At 36.9% G+C, this 22857-nt stretch overlaps 1 protein-coding gene across 1 annotated transcript in view; it reads left to right on the top strand.

Moving 5' to 3' along the window:
- The window catches only part of col2a1b (collagen, type II, alpha 1b), a 50884-nt gene that overhangs the window by 11037 nt on the left and 16990 nt on the right, over positions 1–22857 (top strand). The window contains exons 8-30 of the mRNA XM_051913173.1: positions 1483–1560; positions 4724–4768; positions 6434–6487; positions 7476–7529; positions 8279–8332; positions 8572–8625; positions 10727–10780; positions 10875–10919; positions 11902–11955; positions 14572–14616; positions 14714–14767; positions 15446–15544; positions 17354–17398; positions 17588–17686; positions 18710–18763; positions 19438–19545; positions 19707–19760; positions 20026–20124; positions 20218–20271; positions 20572–20670; positions 20839–20892; positions 22518–22571; positions 22651–22704. Of these exons, the coding sequence (XP_051769133.1) occupies positions 1483–1560; positions 4724–4768; positions 6434–6487; positions 7476–7529; positions 8279–8332; positions 8572–8625; positions 10727–10780; positions 10875–10919; positions 11902–11955; positions 14572–14616; positions 14714–14767; positions 15446–15544; positions 17354–17398; positions 17588–17686; positions 18710–18763; positions 19438–19545; positions 19707–19760; positions 20026–20124; positions 20218–20271; positions 20572–20670; positions 20839–20892; positions 22518–22571; positions 22651–22704 (1464 nt within the window). The remainder of the gene's footprint in view (positions 1–1482; positions 1561–4723; positions 4769–6433; positions 6488–7475; positions 7530–8278; positions 8333–8571; positions 8626–10726; positions 10781–10874; positions 10920–11901; positions 11956–14571; positions 14617–14713; positions 14768–15445; positions 15545–17353; positions 17399–17587; positions 17687–18709; positions 18764–19437; positions 19546–19706; positions 19761–20025; positions 20125–20217; positions 20272–20571; positions 20671–20838; positions 20893–22517; positions 22572–22650; positions 22705–22857) is intronic.

The following is a 22857-nucleotide window of genomic DNA, read 5'->3' as shown; positions in this document are numbered from 1 at the left end:
CCTCTTTAATCAACCTCTGTCCAGGCAGAACTCAAGCAGACAGCGAGACAAATCACTGATTCTTGAGATAAGGGACAAAATAAAACAAAAGGTTTTTCTGAAAATGTTTTTTTTCCTAAAAATGCACATTTATTCACTTCAGAACTTAATTTGTGTCAACTCCGTCTGACGCATTAAAAAGCATGATATTTTCATTTGATCCATCCAACAACAGTGTAAAGTCTTCAGTTATGTAATAATGGTGTTCAGTAAAGGAGCTAAGTGGAAAAAATAAATTCTCTAAATGTTTTTCTTGGGCTAGGGCTATTATGAATAATCCAGTACCTAAAGTCCTTAATTCCTCCTTTTTAATATTAAACACATATAACCAATGTTCTTAGGTAAATCATACATGATACCATGTAGTTCAGTTGATGTTTAATATTTTAACACAATAAATTGAAAATAGAATAAGACATTTCTTTCACAATTAAAAAAACCTTCAACTGCTGGAGTTAAATGCTGACGGAGTTGACAAATCCTGATGGAGTTGACAAATATTGACGGAGTTGACGAAGGTCCAGCTGTGGCCAAATATACAGTATAAATAGAATCATGAAACAACATTAGAAGAATTCCTCATATGCAAAAAAACATATTAAATCACAATATATAGACTTTTTGAGAGCCGTTGTCAACCATCAGACATAAAACCTGACAGAGTTGACGTCTGACGGAGTTGAGAAAACTGAATATTTTTCCACCTTAACCACGTGTTGTTCAGTGGAGCAATTTTGTTTTCTTTCTCAGTTGTAGCTGCCTTAATAAACATATCAAAAATGCCCAGATTTATCCCACAACTATTTACAGAAACTATTACACCGGGATGACGGAGTTGACATGTTAAATCTGTGACCGCAGAGACTTCAACATTGTTTGTATAAAATATTAAAAAATATAAAACTTCCAGGACTATGTGTCCTACTGTGAGATGCACAATGAGCAGGAAACAGTAAGTGCTCCTCAGAGATAAAGATGACCATGACATCTGATTTATTCACAATTATAAAAAATCCTGACGGAGTTGACGCAAAGTGAGGACACAACTTTGATAGGCTTTTTTTTTTATGGAAAATATAATTCAAGGCTTGCATTTTTATAATTTGTTGCATTTTTAAACACTTTGTTGACATGCTGAGGACAGGCTAAATTACATGTATTTTCCAAGTATAGAGCATGTATTTAAATAATACTAACAAAATTATTTAAAAATAAAAGCGGTGAATGTCCTGAGTATCCAAATTTCCTTTAGATGGAACTTTTTACGTATTTTATTTTGATGAATTTATTTATTTTTAACATAAAGAGGGCTTTTGTGTAGATTCTTATCTCAAGAATCAGTGAAATGTGTTTATGTTTATCTCTCTCAAGGAATATGTGGACTTGTGAATTGTATTTATGGTTTACATTTTGCCGATGCTGAATGATTTTGCTCTTTTTCAGAACTTTGCCTCTCAGATGGCTGGTGGATTTGATGACAAAGCAGGAGCAGCACAGATGGGAGTGATGCAGGGACCAATGGTGGGCATTTATCATTATATCACTGTGTAGTGGAGATCTTTCGATATTTAACATTGTTCTGTGTAGAGCTGTGAATCTTCACTGGCCTCGTGATTAGTTTTGTTTGTGATTCAAAGTGTAACTATCTGATTCCAATACCAGTGAAATGCAGCGACGCAGCGATGCAGCGAAGAAGGAAAAATGCTATTGAACACTTCTATTTAATTATATAGTACTTTTTGAGTTAATTGCATAATAATAATACATTAAAATGTATAGTTAAGTTTCATCTACCTAAATATAGCTTTAAAACATACTAGTAATAATAAACTAAGAAACACAATACAAGCAATAAAAAATATTGTCATCAGTATTTACAATCCAAAAAATGATTTTCTTACTCGCCATTTTTGTCTTGTTTTCCAGTATAAATATCTAAAAATTCTTAAATCAAGACACATTTACTGGAGAAGCAAAATTACTAAAGATATTAAATGTTGTTTACTGAAAAATGTATTAAAATCAAGTGAGTTTTTGCTTAAAATAAGAACAAAATAAACAAACTTGCACTCTAAAAATGCTGGGTTAAAAACAACCCAAGTTGGGTTGAAAATGGACAAACCCAGCAATTGGGTTGTTTTGACCCAGCAGTTTGGGTTAAATGTTTGACCAATGTGCTGGGTAGTTTTATTTAACTCAACTATTGTTTAAAAATGACTATATGTCTGGCTTAAAATGAACCCAAAATATGTTGGAAATTAAAAATCAGACACATAATTACTAGAGGCAGCAATAATAATCAAAAGGTGAACATTTATTAATAAGCAATTTAACAAATGTTTATTGTTTAATTATTATTAATTAAACATTAATAAATGTTAATTTATTAAACATATTAATAAATGTTAATTTCCAACATACTTTGGGTTCATTTTAAGCCAGACATACAGTCATTTTTAAACAATAGTTGAGTTAAATAAAACTACTCAACAGGTTGGTCAAACATTTAACCCAAACTGCTGGGTTAGTCCATTTTCAACCCAACTTGGGTTGTTTTTAACTCAACACTCTTAGAGTGTGTTTTCCCTTTGAATTCAGTTTCTTTTTCTGACCCCATTGGCAGATATTTGTTCTTATTTTAAGCTTAAACTCACTTAATTTTGATACATTTTTCAGTAAACAAGACTTAATATCTTCAGTCTTTTTGCTTTTCCAATAAATGTGTCTTGATTTAAGAATGTTTAGATATTTCTACTGGGAAACAAGACAGAAAAACTGAGGGAGAGGGATAATTTTTTTTGCAGCGTAAGCATAATATCAGGCAAAAGCCCAGCTTTCTCACAGCACATATCCTGTGCAATAAATTTAGAAATTTACTCTATGGAAGTTTAAAGGGTTTTGTCAAGCCTAGATTCTGTAGCACACCGAGCTACAGAAAACGTGAGCTAAAAGGACGTTCACACTGCCAATGACAGAGCAACCAGTTTTCTATTAGTTGGTGATTTTTCTGGTGACACAAGGGACAAGTTTATGCACATGAGCAGCTCGTGTTGGTGATGCAGGTCAAGCCTGGCCTGCAACCACCCTCCCTAGTGACTTACCACCTCTTTTTTATAGTCTATCCAATAAAACGGTGATGTATTAAAAATTGCACCCAGCCAGATAAAACCAAAAAACTACTCCCAGTGCTGATTTCACATGCTAGCAGCTCATTGTATGTTTTGTACTAGAATGCTGCTGTCACGACCAGGTACATGAGGACTGTAAAGGCTGAAGTCATTAAAACAGACTTGATTACGACGTTTAACCCATGAACCGTCACACGGATCTGAACTTAAACGGTTGTGATTGATGAATGCTTTGGAATACAGACCTAAGGCTGGTCTCTTTTTAAAGACGACACTCAGCAGATTATTGCAGAAAAGCACTTGAAAGTCTACAAAAGTTTAGAAGTTTAAGTTTACTGTAAGGCAAATGTACTGAACTAAACATTATGCCATATGTCTAACCAAATTGTGTACCAAATTTCACAAAAATTAAGCACACTAGAAATATTTAAAGTACCATTTCTATGTTAATGTCCAGTTTTGAAACAGTTGATGAATTGTGATTGTTTAAGCTTTTCGAATGACACCTAATTTATGATTACTAAAATATGTGATATGTGGGCAATAAACACACAGTTAACAGCCTAAAAATGGGTCAATTTTCAAATATTGAAATCAGGCTCTGGATAGAATCCAAATTTGTTGATGGTCTTCAGCTAATCTAGATGAGTTTAAGAACCACTCATATAAGCCATGTTCATTTTTGGTTGCACTTTGTTTTACAATCCTGTTCCCCGTGTACATATGTACTAGTAATTACAATAATAACCCTGAACTTACCCCTAAACCTAACCTTAACCCATGTAGTTACCTTATATTACCCAGTACTCACTCAGGTAAGTGCACTGCAGCTGCACATACTGTAAAATAAAGTTTTTCTCCCAGCATGCAAACATCTGAAAGCATATTTTTGTCTGTGCTGACGGACATAAGAAGATTCCATAAGCTCCTTCACAGGCTCAGTCATGTGACGTGCAGGAACACATAGAGTGTTTTATTAGTTCTGGGAAACTCCCACTGCGTTACACGTATATATCCGTCTCTTTAAACACTAGGAGCCATTCAGGAGCTCGGCCTGTGCCGATGATGATTTTCCTGTGGTTTCAGGAGAATCTACCTAAATCGTTTTCTTTGTTGTTTTTTTAGTAACATGCATCCAAATATTAAGCACTGCTTAATGTGGAAAATCTGTCAGGTTCAAAACCATTATAATTATTACCTGTTTGAACATGATGTTTTTCCCCCCTGTGTGAATTATTATCATGCGGTGATTTAGTGCACCGGTTGTCGCTCTCCTTCATGTCATTGGTGAAAAAGCTCTGAAACATTTAATTGCCGGTAAGTCACACGGGTTCAAAGCGCTTAAGCTGATTTGTGAGTGTGTGGAATCTCAGTGTTTCTGCTCCAGCGAGTCGCTCTGATGTCCTGAGGGCTCTGCTGGGTAACGTCTCCCATGAAGACGGCCAAAGAACAACTATCATGATGAAGACATTAAGATATAACCCACAGCTACAACATGAGTCTCATTATATCACTGAACGGATTTATTGATTTGTGTTCTTATGTTTGTTCTTCAGGGTCCGATGGGTCCACGAGGACCACCAGGCCCCAATGGATCTCCCGTGAGTGTATTTCCTCAACAAACACCTCACCTGACATATGCGATAAGTAAAGATACGACTGTAATGTGAATGTGAATTTTTATGCTTTGAAAGACACAAAAATGGCATGTGTAAGATGATACTTGGCTTCCCAAATGTAATAATAACATCACACACACATACAGGTTAGCACTCGTAGTCGTCATCCTCTCTATAAGCTGTGTACTCTTAGAAAATAAGGTTCTATATAAGGATAAATTACTTAAATGATTGCATAATACTTTCATGTATTTAATTTCTAGTGAATATTTATGATTTTGATTATGTACTTATTTATTTCGTTGAGACTCCACCCACACACTCTTCTGATTGGCTGTGATTCTTGATTGATTTCATTGCGAGTGCAGTGCGCTTGCAAAGAGACTCCGCCCACATGCTCTTCTGATTGGCTGTAATTCTTGATTGATTTAGTTGCGAGTGCAGTGCGCTTGCAAAGAGACTCCGCCCACATGCTCTTCTGATTGGCTGTGATTCTTCATTGATTTAGTTGTGAGTACAGTGCGCTTGCAGAGAGACTCTGCCCACATACTCTTCTGATTGGCTGTGACTTTTGATTGATTTAGCTGCAAATGCAGTGTGCTTGCAAAGAGACTCCGCCCACACACTCTTCTGATTGGCTGTGATTCTTCATTGATTTAGTTGCGAGTGCAGTGCGCTTGCAAAGAGACTCCGCCCACATGCTCTTCTGATTGGCTGTAATTCTTGATTGATTTAGTTGCGAGTGCAGTGCGCTTGCAAAGAGACTCCGCCCACATGCTCTTCTGATTGGCTGTGATTCTTCATTGATTTAGTTGTGAGTGCAGTGCGCTTGCAGAGAGACTCCGCCCACATACTCTTCTGATTGGCTGTGACTTTTGATTGATTTAGCTGCAAATGCAGTGTGCTTGCAAAGAGACTCCGCCCACACACTCTTCTGATTGGCTGTGATTCTTGATTGATTTAGTTGCAAATGCAGTGCGCTTGCAAAGAGACTCCGCCCACACACTCTTCTGATTGGCTGTGATTCTTGATTGATTTAGTTGCGAGTATAGTGCATTTGCATAGAGACTCCGCCCACATGCTCTTCTGATTGGATTTGATTCTTGATTGATTTAGTTGCGAGTGCAGAGTGCTTACAGAGAGACTCCGCCCACATGCTCTTCTGATTGGCTGTGATTCTTGATTGATTTAGTTGCAAATGCAGTGTGCTTGCACAGAGACTCCACCCATACGCTCTTCTGATTGGCTGTGGATTTTGATTTATTTTGTCACGTCTCGTAGTCGCATCACATCTGCTATGGACAGACAAATTGCTTCTGGTTAGGACACCATGTAAGAGTGTAGGGCTTTTTCCTACCATCATGCAGACAGATAATTCATCTCTTTTTCTAATTCATGTTTGTTTTGGTTTTCTTGTTATTAACTATACTGTTTATATCAAGGGTTACATCAAAACTAAGTGATATTCTGGGAAAGAGTATGTGTCTATACACAAACGCATCCTGTGTTTCAGGCAGAAGCGGCTTGTACTCCAGCAGTCTAATAATACTTCTTCTCACTGTACACATACTGATCATATAAATATTGTTTCTGGCATGAAACTGGACTGACAGTCTGTGATGTGAATTCGGTCTCTATTTGCCGCAGGGCCCACAAGGATTTCAAGGCAACCCTGGAGAAGCCGGAGAGCCCGGATCATCCGTACGTATCCAAAAAACCTGAAACACTTCAGAAAAACTCTCATTACTGACGATTACAGTCAACCTCCCAGTGTGCAAATGCCACTTCATTTAACCGTAATAATCCTAATCATAATAAGCCTCTCTAGATCTTGAGTTCAGGTCAGCGAGGTGCACACCGCTGGCTCCAGTGCTCTCGTTTATGAATTTTTTACAGTAAGGTTCCATTTGTAAAAATTAGTTAACATGAACAAACAATGAAGAATACTTCTAAAGCATTGATTAATCTTAGTGTTAACATTTATTAATACATAACATCAAAGTTGTATCTGTTAGAGGTCATTTTATGCTCTTTTTCAAAGTCTTGATGTTGTTTTTAGGTTTTCCTGCTTGAATGTTGATTATTTTCCTCATATTCCCCATTGTTCAGCTCCTCTCTTCCCAGTCTGTCAGTAACGCTCTGTTTAGTTCCTGTCTCTATGAAGCCCCTCCTTCTGAAAAGCACAATGTGCTCTGATTGGTCGGCTGGAGCAGTGTGTTGTGATTGGTGTTTGGGAAATGTCCCGCCCCTTACCATAACCGCCAGTTTCAACACACTACTAACTAACTCAACCAGGCCCCGCCCCTTTATTCTGCATATGAATTATTTAAATGAGGAATATTTTGAAGAAAACTGAAGACTACAATGGAGGCGTTTCAGGGAACTTTGCAGAGCTTTTTCATGCTAAAACATCAACATTACACACTTAAAGAAAGATGAACGTGGAAAAAAAGCATAATATTAATTAACGGTCCTGAGCTGAAAATAAACAGCTGGTTTTAACATTAACAAAGATGAATAAATACTGTATAAAATGTATTGCTCATTGTTAGTTAACGCATTAACGAATGGGACCTTATTGTAAAGTGCACAAAGCACATAGTCAACACTTTATCATTGTTCTCAGTGTTTTCACTCATATCTCATATCTGTCTGGACCTCTATAATTAATCTTTTTTTTTCTTGATAGGGCCCAATGGGTCCTCGTGGCCCTCCTGGCCCCTCAGGAAAACCAGGAGATGATGTAAGTATTCTCACGCCTCACGTCAGCGTCAGATTAACCTGCTCACACTGTTATCTGATTCGTCCTCATATGTTCTGTAAAGGCGGACGATCAAATCACCCGCCGAACGTCACGTTACAATTATAGTTCTGTGAACTTTCTCCAAGGTGTTTTTCTCAGTACTGGAGACTCCAGCTGTTCTTCTCTTCAGACTCCATTCCTTCCATTTCTCTTGCCCACATCACACACTGAAAGATTTCTGTGTGAACACAGTGTCCTCAAGCGTCAGTACTGCAGCAAATGTCTATTAAATGGGGTTTGAAAGACAGCAATATTATTGATTTAAGTGAACTGAGCTGAATAATGACACTAACTTTTGTGCTGTTATTGATCTGAACTCAATCAACACTCAACTGATTTGAGTTGAATAATGACACCAATGATTTCTACAGAGCTGCTTTATAGCTGAAGTTGAATTGGTTTTATGACTGATTAATTTTGCAACACTAACACTGTTATTTTCCTGTTCATTACTGAACTTTGGCAGAATCTGTATTGTATAAAGTGTGAAAAAAGTGTTCCCAGCGAACTGCAGCTTTGATGTAGAAGCATAAATGCAAATCTTTCATTTCCGGTTGGGTTTGTAGTTACACTTTTCTGCCACAAGATGACATTTGAGCACTGAAGAAACGTCTGTCGTCAGAAACTCCTGCTCAGCCCAGCATTTGATTTTAAGCTACATGTATGAAATCACTGTTTTTTACTTGTAGGGCGAACCTGGCAAACCTGGGAACAGTGGTGAACGTGGACCTCCCGGACCTCAGGTGAACCATTTTAAACTGAAACAGCGTTAAAGTGTTTGATCCATCATGTGAGGAGTGCAGAGACGCAGTGACTGCTGCCCGCAGCGCTCAAGCTTTTGCCCAGATGTGAGACGCTGCTGTGGCCTTAGGCCAGAGAAAGAAAGAAGAGACGTCTGAATACTTCCATTCACCTCATACCTCTCTCTCTCTCTCTCTCTCTCTCTCTCTCTCTCTCTCTCTCTCTCTCTCTCTAAACACAGGGAGCTCGTGGATTCCCAGGAACACCAGGTCTACCTGGAATCAAGGGACACAGAGTTAGTGCACTTTTTCATCATGTGCTCTTTTAGTGGTCAGTCTCTACAGGGTAAAAATAGGGCTTTTCACACTTGAAATAGCTAGTTAACCCTGGATCATTCTAAACCCGGGTAAACTGAATCCTGGGCAATTCTACTTCACCTTTTTAAATTGCTCATATTTCACAATTAATCCTGGGTATTCATAAGCTGCTGTTTCACATTCTTAACCCTGGGTTAACGTTCTTATTGTTTACGGTGTGTGTCAGCGTCATTGATTGGACGATTGCCTGTTTACATAAATGCTCTAGCATTGTGCATCCTCGTTATATTTTGCCTGATTGTACTATCAAGTTTATCCGGAATAGACTTTTCGGACTGTAAAGGCAAGAATGAAACAATTTCTTTTTCACTCCAGTTGTCACATTTTCTGTCACCATTTTGACTTTTTTCCTCTCAAAGGATGAAAAATCGCATTTTTTCTGAGACTGCACAAATCACGGGAATAATATGGCTAAGCATGAAGCCATTATAAATCCGCTTCATTTTACACTGCACACATCTGACACTGCAATACAGGGTTAATGCTGCAAAACGCCACTAATTGTGCTCTGGAACAGGGTTTCATAACACTGAGTAAAACATGGTGCTAACAAGAGTCAAGCGTTCTTTTAACCCAGGGTTAAAAGCAGGGTTTAGAACGACGATAATCTGGGTTAAAACATGGTGCTAACAAGAGTCAAGCGTTCTTTTAACCCAGGGTTAAAAGCGGGGTTTAGAACGACGATAATCCGGGTTAAAACATGGTGCTAACAAGAGTCAAGCGTTCTTTTAACCCAGGGTTAAAAGCGGGGTTTAGAACGACGATAATCCAGGTTAAAACATGGTGCTAACAAGAGTCAAGCGTTCTTTTAACCCAAAGGGATAGTTCACCCAGAAATGAAAATTCTGTCATCATTTACTCACCCTCAAGTTGTTCCAAACCTGTATGAGTTTCTTTCTTTTGCTGAACACAAAGGAAGATATTTTGAAGAATGTTTGAAATCAAACAGTTGTAGGGCACCACTGACTTCCATCAGTGTTGCCTGATTGGTTCTACAATTTCCAGCCCAAAAGCTCACCAAAACCCGCCCAAAATAATGTGATTAGAATTGTATTGCCATGTCAACTAAGGTTGATAAGCACCATTTTTATCTCCCTAAAACAAAATAATGATGACAAAATAATATAAAAATAAATCAATTTCCCAGGAAAATGTATCAAATACATTAAGAATTAGCAAATATGACTAAAACGTCCAGGTGGAATCTCTGTCAAAACAGCAATCAAGAAATCAACCGATGACTTTAACCCTCAGAAAAACACATGCATCATTTTCAATGTCGACAGTATGAATAAGCCAATTTAAGTGTAAAAAGTGCCTAATATAAATGATTGGAATAAGTAACATAATTAGCAGGAGTTTCACACACGTTAATGCTCACACCACAGCCATTCATTGATACATACTGCATGATAACCCGACAACAAAAAAATTCACAGCAAAAACAATGCGCTTACCTTTGTGTTTACTGTATATTTATACCGCTGTATGAATATACAGCTGCAAGTTATCAAGCTAAAAACCTGTCAGTCATGAATGATCACGTCTGCCTGCTGATTGCTGATTGGCTAAAAGTTCGTGCTCTTTGGCGACGCCAAAACAAAGAAACTCATACAGGTTTGGAACAACTTGAGGGTTAGTAAATGATGACAAATTTTTCATTTTTTTAGGTGAACTATCCCTTTAAGCACAGTGTGAAAAGCCCTACTGTTTTGTATTACAATGTTTAAATATGCAAATTAGGCATTACCTAATTTCCAGAACACAAATCTGACCATTGGATAAAGCCAGGTTTAAAACTTACCGCCTTTAAAGATATGTATTGGAATTAAAATCTACAGACGCAATTAGATCAAGTGTAATAAGTGTGTATTTTGTATGTTTTTTTTTACCACTGGTCTGAAAGAAGAAAATTGACCAATGCATGAAAAGTCAATGGTTTCGCCTTAATGCTGTGATAATACATGACTTTGAAGTGCAAACAGTGTTGCTAAACGTGTTGATCTGTGGTGTGTGTAGGGATATTCAGGTCTCGATGGTGCTAAAGGAGAGTCTGGAGCCGTTGGGGCAAAAGTATGACCTTCACAACTCACATTTCCACCATCACATGTATGAGTATTTCAGTGTTTGACTCTCAGTATGACCCGTCTCTCTCTCTGTCTGTCAGGGTGAGAGCGGCTCTCCTGGAGAAAGCGGTGCTCCTGGACCGATGGTAGGTGTTTGCGCTCGGCTGCACAAATAAATTCAACTTGAATAAAGTTTCATTTATTCAACAGATACACCTGCACCTAAGCCTGAGCAAACGTCAGATTCAAACAAACATCAGTACACACAGTCTGTCTGACCAACAGCGTCTCAAATGCTCAGACGCCACTAAATAAACTGCCATGTGTTCAGAAAAATCACATTCGTCAGCATATATGAGACAACAAATGACATTATAAATATTGCAACCAAATTCCCAGATAGGAAAGAGCAAAACACACACAAGATCTCTACAAAAAATGACTTTATTACTAAGTATTTTTGTCTTGTTTTCCAGTACAAATATCTAAACATTCTTAAATCAAGATACATTTACTGGAGAAGCAAAATTAATGAAGGTATTAAGTCTTGTTTACTGAAAAATTGATCAAAATGAAGTGCATTTAAGATTAAAACAAGAACAAATATCTGCCGGTGGGGTCAGAAAAATAATCGTTTTCCCTTTGAATTCAGTTTATTTTTCTGACCCCACTAGCAGATACTTGTTCAAATATTAAACATAAACTCACTTCATTTTGATCAGAAAACAAGACTCGATATCTTACGTCATTTGCTCCTCCAGTAAATGATATTTGTGCTGGAAAACAAGACAAAAACACTGAGCAAGAACATCATTTTTTGCAGTTTAGACACCATTGAGATTAAATGGCAAGCGAATGGAAACTTCCTCTGAAGAAATGTCAAATGTGTCTTCTCTAGAGTTTCCGATCACAATAATGTCTCAAACTGTGCGCTCAATAATGTGCTCAGATTTGCCGAAGTCTTCAAAAGTCAGAGATCTCAGTATAAACTCACACTGAACTGAGCAGCTCTCCACATTCAACTATTGACTCCTTTTTATTTCTCCAAAGGAATCTTTTGGGAAAACAGTTAATATTCACTTGATGAATGACTGCTGTGTGTGTGTGTGTGTGTGTGTTGTTCCTCAGGGTCCACGCGGTTTGCCTGGTGAAAGGGGGCGTCCGGGACCGTCTGGAGCTGCTGTAAGAATCACTCGCTTCTTCAAATCTTCATTCTATAAGCCTTTCCTCTGTAGCTTAATGTCAAATAATTTATGTTTTATAAATATATTTCCATCTATATCAGGGGTGTCACTAGGGCCATTTTAGGATGGCTTTAATCCCCCCCCTCCCCAATTTCCACCCATCCCCCCCTAAGAATTTGTGATTAACTCCAATAATATATACACTAATTCATGATCGCCGGCAACAGGCTTTGGCTCATCCTCGTATTTTAGTCTGCATTATTCAGTTTTCTTCAATCTGTAGCGTCAGTGTGTATTTGTTGATAGATTGTTATGATATCTGCATCTGTGTAGTTCTTTGTCATAAATGCAGTTTACAGAATATGATGCGGGAGTAATTCAAGATGGTTTCCCATCCACTGTCAAATCTGGGCTTATTTATTTAATGAAATACCTTTCTGTAAATGGCATGAGACTTTGTGACTTTTCCTACTCTTGCTATACTTCATACTTTAGTGCAATAAAATTGTTAAAATTTATAATAATAATTAGAGATGCACTGATATATCAGGCCAATAGTAGATAGTTTAAAAACAGCTGATAGTCAGGGCTGGTATATCTTGTCAATCAAAAGAGGTCAGGAAAATTCACCGCATTTGGGCTTTGTGTAAAGAAAATGCTAAGAAACTAGTTTGATGTTCAATATTAATAGTAATTATATGAATTAATAACATTCAGAAAGTTAAGAAATATTCATTTAATCTAACTAAGAATTTAGTTAATATGTGTTAATATTAATTTGAGTAATGTGTTTATAACTGATACCAGTTAATCTGAAACAAGCTGATGAAATGGAGAGAATAAAGTTTTTATTTATTTATTTTAAAATATAATAATTAAAAATATAATGATTAATTATTAAGTATAATGAAATGATCATTAATTTAAAGAAGGTATAAAAGGCAGAACCCCCAAACTATCGTTATCGTTATCGGCAGATATCACTCTGAATAATCGGGTATCGGTGGAGAAATTGCATCTCTAATAATAATCATTTGATAATAAATCCAAAAGCAAGACACACGAAAAGAACTATAAAAAGGAGTGAAAATGGCAAATGAGCTAATGAGTGGTCCTCTGCAGCCATCTGCTGGTTATAGTGGTAATTTCATGTAATTTTCATGTTAAAAGTGTTTGTTTTCCACCGGGTGACAGAAATCCTCCACTAAGGCATGTTTTCTCCATGAATGAAAATGATAACAGTAGATCTTCTTTAAAGTTAATTTTACTGCACAAATGTAGTTAAAAAATAATAGAGTTTTAAACCTTAAATGTTTTGAAAAAATATAAATATTTTACCCACATTTTGCCAATCTAGACAATTACAGTAATATAAAGTTTGTCTATATTCTTAATGAATATTAGCTGGTTATTTAAAACGATTAGAAATTAATTCAGTATTCAGGGATTGGCTTGATAGGTAGTGTAGAACCTAGTGTATTGTTCATGCCTAGTATACAAACAATATATTAAATTCATTTTTGTTGTCCCCCATATGTGCAGTACCTCACTTTTACTGTGAAAAATTATTTTGTATTTTTGTCTTGTTTTCCAGTTCAAATATCTAAACATTCTTAAATCAAGATACAAGAAAAATTACATAAGGCCCAGTTCATGCGTTTTTTGCTGTTAAAAACATGAGATGCAGGGTCAGTGGAACTGAAAAAAGTGCAAGGTCTAAAGATGTGTTTATAAATGTTGAACTTCCTTTAACGCCTTGTCATGAGCGAGACGTGAGCACAGCGGTTAAAGACGTCCGTCTAGTGCGCGTTTACATTAAAAAAACAAGGAAAAACGCATTGTGTGAACGGCTAAGATATTAAGTCTTGCTTTCTGAAAAGTTTATCAAATTAGAGTGAGTTAAGTCTTCAAACAAGAAAAAATATCTTTAAACAAGATTATTTTTCTGACCCCACTGGCAGATATTTGTTCTTGTTTTAAGCAAAAACTCTGCATTTTACAGTAAACAGGACTTAATATCTTATGCTATTTTGCTTCTCAAGTAAATGTATCTTTATTTAAGAATGTTTAGATATTTGTGCTGGAAAACAAGACAGAAACACTGAGGAAGAAAATATTTCTTTGCAGTATGGTCTGCTGGTTCGCCATATCCATGTTATTTTCAGACATGGGAAGTAAGCAATATGATATACTTCCTTTGTTTGTGGGACATTTGCATTTGACTGTAGATGAATGACTAGAAGGGAAAAAAATGTAATTTCATAATCATAAACAGTGGTACAGCAGCACGATATGTTAATATGAGTTGAAATATACAATGATCTTTGAAAGTCTACAGTTATAATAATAAAGTAATTTAAATAGATTGGTCTTTAGTCCTTTTTTTGCTGTTGACATGGAGGTGTCATATGAGACGAGACTTCAGTGTCTTTCTCTCTCATTCATAGTGCAGTAAACTGTAAATCTATATGCTGTGTTTCTGATGATGATAATAATAATATGGTAATCAATATCACCAGCTTGCAAAATAATAGCATAATGGAAACAGTTCACCAAGATGCTTGTGTATCCTGTGAGGATGTTGATTATTTGTCTGTTGTGTGTGTTTGATCAGGGTGCTCGTGGAAATGATGGTTTGCCCGGCTCTGCTGGTCCTCCTGTAGGTTTGAGGCTTCATCACCATCATCATCATCATCTGTTGTAGTAGCTCTAAATGAATGTTCATTTTATTCACCTCGTGCTGTTTTTGTTAACAGGGTCCAGTTGGTCCGTCTGGAGCTTCCGGTTTCCCAGGATCCCCTGGTGCGAAGGTGTGACAGCTCTTAATTCTTCCTTTCTCTGTCGCTAATCAGCCGTTTACACTGCTTTATTATCAGCTCCTGTCACATGTGTCATTATTAATGATGCACTAGTTTTAAACACAAGTGTGAGTATTGCTACTTTGGTATTTTTATGCATGACTTGTAACAGGCTAAAGATACCAAAGATATTGTTTCTGTGCTCTACTAGAACAGGTTTTCCTGCTTGAATGTTGATTATTTTCCTCATATTCTCCATTGTTCAGCTCCTCTCTTCCCAGTCTGTCAGTAACGCTCTGTTTAGTTCCTGTCTCTATGAAGCCCCTCCTTCTGAAAAGCACAATGTGCTCTGATTGGTCGCCTGGAGCAGTGTGTTGTGATTGGTGTTTGGGAAATGTCCCGCCCCTTACCATAACCGCCAGTTTCAACACACTACTAACTAACTCAACCAGGCCCCGCCCCTTTATGCTGTCTATGAATTATTTAAATGAGGAATAGTGTGACGTGATTGTCACTTTCCTGCTATTAAGACTATTATCCACACAACAAATTTAGTAATAATCTGCAAGTTTATGAACACTTTTTAATGACTAAACTAATGTAGATTAATGTTCAACCCAGGCACTGAAAATTACCTGTTCTTGAGAAGAAATAGTTGTGCTGTATCATGTTGTTTCTCATCATTCATAGGGCGAAGCAGGACCTACCGGAGCCCGTGGACCCGAGGGAGCTCAAGGACCCCGTGGAGAGTCAGGTGTCCCTGGATCTCCAGGACCATCTGGAGTCTCTGTGAGTAAAAAAAGGACTATTATTATTATGATATAAAGCTCAGTTTCTCATTGTGGCCTTGAATGAGGCACTGAACCTCAGGTTACTCCAGAGGGCCTGAAATAAGTGTGCTGTAAAGAAACTATAACATCCTGCTGTTAACATGGGCGTTGAAATGAATTTGTGCCATGTAGAAGCAGTGTGACTCTGACTGTATGACTCTGATGAGGCCTAAAACATGACTGAAACACCATTCCAGCTAACAAAAATGTGTTCTGAGAACATTTTGCTAAAGTTCCCATAAAGTTATGCAAATGCTTTTCTGAACAATGAAAACATTCTGTTTTTTTTTATATTTTAAAAACTTTTATTCTTGGTTAGGCAAATGATAAGGCAACATTCCATTTGGGAAACACTAAGGGAAAGTTACTTTTGAATGTTCTCTGAAACAAGTAGTAACATTTAAAAATGTTAGATGAACACCCAACTGAAATGTTTCAGAAAAAAACAACAGTTAATAAACAATGAATAGATAGTGTGCTGACATTTTGAGAACATTATTGAAGACCAGATAACCTTGAACAAACGTTCTATTAACGTTACTGGAGAAAGAGCATGTTGGGTGGACAACTTTTTGTAGCGTTTTTTAACATACAGTACTGTGCAAAAGTCTTAGGCCACCACCAGCTTTGTTGTTTTAGCAGTGTTTTAATGACCATCCATATTTATTTTTCAGTCTCTTTATTACAATACAAACAGAAAATACAGGAAATATGTACACAAAATGTAAAAACAATTCTGAACAAAATGGCTTCTTTAAGCAAAAATCAGTATTTAGTGTGACCTCCTGGACTTCTTCCATGTTCTCAAAAATGAAACTCTGAGAAACCTCTCATCAGATTTTAAAAGTTTTCTTGGCCTTCCAGTAATTTTCCGTTCCATTTAACTTTAAGGGAGCCGGTTCCTGCTGTTGCTCAAGTGTAAGGGGAGGTCACTAAATACTTGCCACTTTAGCCTATAAAAGTAGTTTTTTTTCTGATTTTTTTTCCTGTTTTTTAACACTGCATTCAAATTTACTGTATTTTCTGCTTATATTCTAATAAAGACCGAGAAATAATTAATAAAAAATGGACGTTTTAAACATCAGTAATAAGTTTAACATCAGTTTTCAGGTGCCTTATTAATTAATCCTTATTAAAGTTACAAAAGTTTTTCAGTCAAGAGCAGCGAGTGATTTTTTTTCTTTGCCCTTTATTAGACTATTAGGTTGCTGTCACTTTAAGAGCGAAAGTACAGATCCAATATACTGATACTGTACACATGTGTTTACATTCACTTAAGACATAATCGACTATGTTTACTAGGATACTCACTATTTTTTGACATAATTTTGTGTGAATTTGTCCACTCAAGTGCAAGAAGACGTGAAATAGCTCAGTTTAGTATTCGTGCGCTGTCTGGGATGTGGCTTTCTGGGTAATGAGTTATGAAATGAGCTCCCTTTCACACCTTCTTGCGCTTGAATATTTAAATTGTCAAGGCTTAAACTTTTGTGGCAACCAACTGGCGAGTGACACCGACATTTCTACTCACATTTGGCACTTGGTGAATGTTAATTTTAGGCCCAGTAACTGAAATAATTTATGCAGCAGATTAGAATAAACTGCATTAAAATGATTATATGTTGCTGAATGCCTAGGATTCCTCATTTTTGTCAGGATTATTTCTATTTTTTTGCTTTCAAGTTGAATGCACAGACCAAACAACAACTGATGTGAGTAAACTGAGTGTTAGACGGTAACTCTCTGACTGTGTGATCTCAATCTGCAGGGTAACCCTGGTACTGACGGCATCCCCGGAGCTAAAGGATCAGTGGTACGTACATGTATATGTAAATATCCATGAGACTTTGTTATTTGTGATCCACTGTGAATGAGCTGTTTATTTCTATAGTCCATCTGAGCATCATTCCTGTTTTGACATGATACAACGATCACTTCTGATCATTTGAATGACTCAAAGCAACACAATAGATCATGTGAGGAAGCTCTTTTCTTCCCGCAGGGTGCTCCCGGTATTGCTGGCTCTCCTGGTTTTCCAGGCCCTCGCGGCCCTCCTGGACCGCAGGGAGCGACGGGTCCTCTGGGGCCCAAGGGACAGTCTGTGAGTTTCAGTCTTCATTTCAAATTGACCTCCTCCACCGCATGATAAACTGATAAACTGAGAATCACAATTTTTTTGTTTAACATAGAGATCACGATTCTCCCATGATTCTGAATAGACAACTAAAAATTTTATTGCTGCATTCTTTTTTTAAAAAATATTATTATTATAATTATATTATAATTATTATTGGGTTTTTTTATTCGTTTTGGATGAATGATTCAATGACTCACTCATAAAGACTTCACTTGTTTCATTACTGGATGAATCAGCGCTTTTGAATGAATCTTTTGAATGAATGATTCAATGACTCACTCATAAAGACTTCACTTGCTTCATTAATGGATGAATCAGCACTTTTGAATGAATCTTTTGAATGAATGATTCAATGACTCACTCATAAAGACTTCACTTGTTTTATTACTGGATGAATCAGCGCTTTTGAGCAAATCTTTTGAATGAATGATTCAATGACTCACTCATAAAGACTTCACTTGCGTCATTAATGGATGAATCAGCACTTTTGAACAAATCTTTTGAATGAATGATTCAATGACTCACTTATAAAGACTTCACTTGCCTCATTAATGGATGAATCAGCGCTTTTGAACGAATCTTTTGAATGAATGATTCAATGACTCACTCATAAAGACTTCACTTGTTTCATTACTGGATGAATCAGCGCTTTTGAACGAATCTTTTGAATGAATGATTCAATGACTCACTTATAAAGACTTCACTTTTTTCATTACTGGATGAATCAGCACTTTTGAGAGGTATAAAGAGTGGGACATGTTTGATAATGAAGTGTTATTAAAAGCACAAGGAGTCATTTTTTTACTTGAATAATACTGTTAGGCAGCTCTTGTCACGAAATAAGATTTTGCTCACATCACCCACCCTTCAATCCCACCAGCGATCATCATTCAGAATATCTTCTGGCCTCTTTCTGATAATGCAGATCAGATCACGAGCTTCATGATTTGCAGTAATAATCTGACTCTGATGTGTGTTTGTCTGTAGGGTGATCCGGGTCTCGCAGGGTTCAAAGGTGAAGCTGGTCCCAAAGGAGAAATTGTAAGTCCTCACATTCACATACACATAACTTTAATATCTGCAACACTGTATTATACTACAAACAAAACTGACTGAATGAACTGTAAACATAAAGAATGTCAGTAACACTTTTTTAAAGCCTTTATGTATGTATAAAGCATTATAAATGTATTCTTAATGTACATTATAATGCATTATATCTTTTCATAAATAATTGTAACCGAAGTTAAAATGCATTATAATATTTGCTTTGCAGATACATCAGAAATTGGTTTGTTTGTCATTTGTTTTAATGTATTATACTTTCTAAAATTGTAACAGTGAATAGATAAGTATTATAACTGTGGTTACAGTTATTCATGAGATCATAAAATGCATTATAATGTGCATTACAAGGCATAATTAACGCATTACAATACTTTTATAATGCATTTAAGTAAAGTGCAACCAGAATGTTTTCTAACATAAAACAATCTCACATTAAAATGTGTTTAAATTTACATTTTTTTAAGTGTTTTAAATAATAATTTAAATATTGATTTTACAGCTGCTGTTTATAGATGCAAGCAAAAACACGTGAAAATTCAGTTTTTAGTATTTAAACCTTCTGTCAGTGTGTTTATGTTCTGTCTGTCAGAGGATGCAGTGTGTTAAATGTGTCGTAGTTAAATGAAAATGAATGTTTTAATGTTTAGGGTAGCGCCGGTCTTCAAGGTGCCCCTGGCCCTGCCGGAGAGGAAGGTAAACGAGGACCCAGAGGAGAGCCTGGTGCTGCTGGACCCGTCGGGCCGCCTGGAGAGAGAGTGAGACCCTGTCGCCTCATAACATTCTTCACATTGTAACATTCTTTTGTAACATTCTTCACGTGACTACACTCTCTTAAGCACAGTGTTTCTAGTTCTGTCAGATGAAGCGTTGTCCTGTGTTCTGTTATTAATAACCTTTAACAACATGTTTTCTTCAGGGAGCTCCTGGTAATCGAGGTTTTCCTGGACAAGATGGTCTGGCTGGTCCAAAGGTGAAACGCCATGCTAAAAATGCAAAAAAAAATAAATAAATTTCTGGAAAAATACCAGAATATCATGCCGGATATGATGTAACATTGCTGATAAATTACCGCTATGATGCTTCTTAACAAAACCATAAATGACCAGAATGTCTGTCTTCTGCTGAGCACAAAAGAAGATATTTTGAAGAATATGGGTAACCAAACAGTTGCTGGTCCCCATTGATCATTATAGTATGGAAAAAAACATTTTCTTCAATATCCTGGTGTGTTGCAGGGCGCTCCGGGTGAGCGTGGAGCTGCGGGCGTATCGGGGCCTAAGGGAGCCAGCGGAGATCCAGGACGGCCCGGAGAACCGGGTCTGCCTGGTGCAAGGGTAAATCAGTCCATCTGTCTGTAGAGCCAATTCAAACAGATTTGATACTAATTATACGTGTTTGTCATAATCATGGGCATTCTCGTTATGCAGGGGCTGACGGGACGTCCCGGTGATGCCGGTCCACAGGGCAAAGTCGGTCCCTCTGTGAGTAGACATTTTTATAAGCCAATATTTTGACTATATTAGGGTTCTCACTAATGATTAATCAGCTGATTATTTTGACGATTAATCAAGTTACCTGATATTTTTTTGTGGTATTAAAAATAGACCTAAGCAAACAATAGCCTTTAAAATACATACAATGAGGCAGTAATATTTCTTGAACAAGTATATGTGGACATCAGAACATGCAAACTCAGATCATAAACTTTTATTTTGAAATCGCGATGAACTCTAGTAATGTGTTTGGATCCTGAATAACGGTGGTGTTCTGTCGAGACGTAGGGCGCTGCTGGTGAAGACGGCCGTCCGGGACCCCCGGGACCTCAGGGTGTTCGCGGTCAGCCTGGAGTGATGGGATTCCCTGGACCCAAGGGTGGCAATGTAAACATGAAAACTCTTGTCAATACACGTCTGTTTTTTTATGTGAATTACGGCAACTCGAACGTGTTATGCTAAACACTATTTATAATTGAAAACAAGTATTATTGCTCTACATCTTAATGACTTAAATGCCGGCAGTTTATATCAGGCGTCTTCCTCTCGCTGCAGGGTGAGGCTGGGAAGGCTGGAGAGAAGGGACTCGCTGGAGCTCCGGGTTTGCGTGTAAGTTTTGCTTTCTAATATACTCAACACATCTACACCAGAGCAGAAACGGTCCTTCTCATTAGCGGTGCTGAGCTCTCTTGGCAGTGTTTCTTGGCAGTTTCTGTCTTCCAGAGCTAAAACGGTGATGTGTTTTAAGGAAAACGGGACATTTGGATACTTTTCGGTGGCTCATATATATTTCAGTCAACATTACTAAACATAGATTTGGGTAAATGATCATTTACAAAGTAAAAAATAGCATGTGTAACATTATAAAGAAAACATGCAGAACTAGTGATTGGCTTTTATTTCAAGTCAAATCAAAGCTTTATGGTCAAGTGCACATGGTGGAGCATGTAGAGTGAAATTCTTGGATGTGTAAGATGATTCTTCAGAAGACTGGGATGACATTTGTACAATTGCAACATAGTAAAATAGGATTTTCTTCCTATTTTTGTCTTGTTTTCCAGTACAAATATCTAAACACACATTTACTGGAGAAGTGAAATTACTAAGGCTATTATTAAGTCTTTTTTTTTTTCACAATTAAGTTTAAGCTTAAAAATCTGCTAGTAGGGTCTGAAAAATAAACTTAATTCAAAAGGGAAAACAAGATTATTTTTCTGACTCCACTGGCAGATATTTGTTCTTGTTTTAAGCTAAAACTCATTTAATTGTGATCATTTTTAAGTTAACAAGACTTAATGTTTTGCTTTGCAAGTAAACATACCTTGATTTTTCACTTTTTCAAATCTCTTCACACAGTGATCACAACATCATGTGGATAAACTGGATCATTTATCATTGCTTTGGCACAAAATGCATTCAATGACTTCTTTCAAATGAATTCTTTTCTCACTTCGACACAAACACCAGCAAAACTATGAACCTTTGCATGTTTACATACTCTTTCAAAACCGTTAAACTTAAGTTCAAAACCAAGCATAATACAAAAATGAATAAGACAGAAATTTGCATACATACAGAATATTCTGAAATATTTTCTGAATCTAAAAAATACTATCAAAACAGTCAGATGTAGCTGAACACACACAGGTGTTACAATCACTAGGACACATTTCTCAATACTTGATCACTTTTTCAAAACTCTTCACACAGTTTCAGCTTCACAGCAGTTAATTTCACATTCAAAATGCACTAAAACTACCAAATCACTTCATTCATGTCTCAAATCAACCCATTCTTCCAGAACACTAGCACAGGCTTCACCCAACAAACACTTAAAACAACGACCTAAAACACTAACAACATGTGGCATTATGCAATGTTTTCTTTTGTAAAATTTCTTTACAAAACGAGAATGACACTCTCTACTGTTTATAATTCACTATTATTCCATAGTTTCCCCTTTTGTATAGATAGTAATGAAATTCAAAGACAGGCTACACCTGTGTAAGTGTTCAGCTACATCTAATTTCATTGATAGTATTTAATTTTTTAGATTCAGAATATATTTCAGTATGGTATTACTGTAGAAATGGAATCCTTGCGATTAAAAAAACTGTAATACCAAACAGGTATTACAGAAACTAGAAGAGCTTGTCAGCAACATACAACACACCCTTTCACACCTTACTTCACATCACACAACAGTGTAGTGACGGATGTGTTGTCCTCTGCAGGGTCTGCCTGGTAAAGATGGTGAGACGGGTGCTGCTGGACCGCCTGGACCTGCTGTGAGTGTGTCTCTATGTGTGTCACATGCTTATGTAAGGTTATGAAGGAATGAGCACTGAGATGATGTGATGTTCACAGGGTCCCGCAGGAGAGAGAGGAGAGCAGGGTCAGCCCGGACCATCGGGCTTCCAGGTGAGTGTGTGAACGCTGCAGATCACTGAACAACTGACAACTGTTGTCATGGCTTATATTAGAGCTGCACGATTCTGGATATATTGATAATCATGATTTTTTTGTTTAAAATAGAGATGAAAAAAAAATGATTTGAATGAATGATTCAATGAC

Source organism: Ctenopharyngodon idella, chromosome 11 (assembly GCF_019924925.1).
Source record: "Ctenopharyngodon idella isolate HZGC_01 chromosome 11, HZGC01, whole genome shotgun sequence".
In the NCBI taxonomy this organism is placed as follows: domain Eukaryota; kingdom Metazoa; phylum Chordata; class Actinopteri; order Cypriniformes; family Xenocyprididae; genus Ctenopharyngodon; species Ctenopharyngodon idella.
Note: the sequence above shows the minus strand (reverse complement) of the source record. Positions and strands in the feature narration are given on the sequence as shown.